Source organism: Limulus polyphemus, unplaced genomic scaffold (assembly GCF_000517525.1).
Source record: "Limulus polyphemus unplaced genomic scaffold, Limulus_polyphemus-2.1.2 Scaffold1008, whole genome shotgun sequence".
NCBI classification, from domain to species: Eukaryota; Metazoa; Arthropoda; class Merostomata; order Xiphosura; family Limulidae; genus Limulus; species Limulus polyphemus.
In genome coordinates, this window is record NW_013666618.1 from 358,126 (window position 1) to 360,229 (window position 2,104).

Here is a 2,104-nt window from a genome sequence, read left to right on the forward strand (position 1 = left end):
ACACAGACACAGGAATATATATATATATATATATATATATATACACACACACAGTAGGGAACAGAAAGGTCACATAATCAGAGATTGCTTAACAGCTTAGTAAAGTTATTGTGGTACCCTGGGAATGTTGGTTTAGAGTAGGGCTATTTTATTCAATTCAGATAGCTTCTGTTTGGTTATTTGTTTAAAATTAGTGGTTTGTATAGATATAGTGTGGCTTTTTTTTAGTTGCAAAGGTGGTAAAGATCAAAAACATCTAATGTAGAATTTTAGACAGTCAGTGGACATTATTTTATAAATGATGTTGATATTGTGGGATTCTCTATAATTTTTATTTACTAATGATTTTAGTTTATGGCCAGTTTTTGAGTGGATTTGATGTCAACAGGAATTTTGTTGAATAGCAAGTTTTTGCCAAGTGTTGATTATTTTTGAACTGATTTTAGTGTAATGTTTTGTTGTTGTTTGGTGTATTAGTGTAAATTTTGTTTACGAGTTGTGTTCTGAGGTTTTTATTCTGGTGGTTGAATGGAACTTTTTCAACAATTATGGAACTTTGTTGGTGTGAATGAAGGAATGCTTTATAAAGTTGATTTCTTCCTCTATGTAATCAGGTGAGAAAAGTCTTGAAAGTTTTTTAGTACACTGATGTTTTATTTGGATTCATGAATGGAATTCTAGGAGAAGTAGAGGTCTGTACAAGTGATTTTTTTCATGAATTTTGAACTGTGTTTCACATCTTATAACGTCAATGTTAAGAAAAGATAACTGCTTGTTATTTTCATGTTCAATGTTAAATTTAATGTTAGGGTGAATGGAGTTTTTGTGTTCAAAGAAAGTGCATATGCACTCAGTAGAAATGAAACCAGCAAAAGTGTCATTGACATATATGTAGCAGTATAGGGGAGGCTAAAGCACAGATTGTACGGATCATAATTATGTTGGCAAGAACATGTAAAACAGGGTTGCCCATGCTTAAACCATCTGTTTGAAGAAAGTTTTTATTGTTGAAAATTAAGTTGGTTTTTGTTGTGAATTCTAATATGGAAACAAAAAGTGTACTGGGGGTATGAATTAGAAGATTGTACTAGAGGTATGAATTAAAAGATTAATATTATAAGCTTCCTTGATGAGTACTTCAGTGAAAAGTGACAACATGAAAATCAAAAAAATATTCATGAGCTTACGTACTGTTAGTTTAATATATATAATCAAGTTTCAATACAATACAATTACTAGAAATGAACAAACAGTACAAACACGAAACTAGTTTTACTTTTAGTGTCCCATTAGTACTTTGACTCAATTTGAGTCAAGTTAAGCCATAGCCTGTAGTGCTGTACTTACAATTTACATTCTGTTAAGTGTAATTGTAACAAAGTTCACGTCTAGTATTAATATTATTAATACGCAAATCCATACGCAATTATATTTTCAATTATGCAAAATCATTACCATTACTTCTTAATTTAGGCTTCAACATTTAATTGGTGAAGATTGTGATTTATAATTTTAGCTTGAATTTGAAAAAAAAAGCGATTAAACCCAAAATAAAAAAAAAGACAAAACATAGCAAATATTCACGTGTCGTCAAAATTATTTATATTGTTTAAATTAATTAAAATATAAAACATTACTTACCCAAAATATAACATTAAAGCCAAATATTAAATACTTTAAACAACAACTTATTTCACTTTTGTCTCGTCTATGCTTCCTCCCTGGCATTTTATAACTCGCTTTTGACGGATTGACGATGAAGTAGGGTCAATAGCAGCAAAAAGCCCTCTATCAGTCTACGAACTTTTAGAATAACTCATTTATTTTGTCGCTTATTGTGATCGAAAATACTTTTCAGACATCATTATAAATACCGCGAACATTCTTTGTTCTAATCAATTAATCAAACCAATATTGATAAACATATATTCTAAATGTGTAGCTTAGATGTAGTAATTACCTTTTCTAACACTTCTCTCTCTGCCTTGAAAACAAGTGTTATGGCCTACAGCTAGTTTCCAAATGTATGCACAAGATTAAAGCAACGAATGCGATGTTTAAATTCATTCAAGTGAAGTTTAATTAAATTAAGATAACCTATTCC

General features: G+C 29.9%; 1 protein-coding gene across 1 annotated transcript in view; it reads right to left on the reverse strand.

Moving 5' to 3' along the window:
• The window catches only part of LOC106461673 (tetraspanin-5-like), a 41,305-nt gene extending 39,563 nt beyond the window's left edge, over nucleotides 1–1,742 (reverse strand). The window contains exon 1 of the mRNA XM_022388692.1: nucleotides 1,642–1,742. Coding sequence (XP_022244400.1) covers nucleotides 1,642–1,728 — 87 coding nt within the window. The 5' untranslated portion in view covers nucleotides 1,729–1,742. The remainder of the gene's footprint in view (nucleotides 1–1,641) is intronic.
• Between the last annotated feature and the right edge of the window lie 362 nt (nucleotides 1,743–2,104).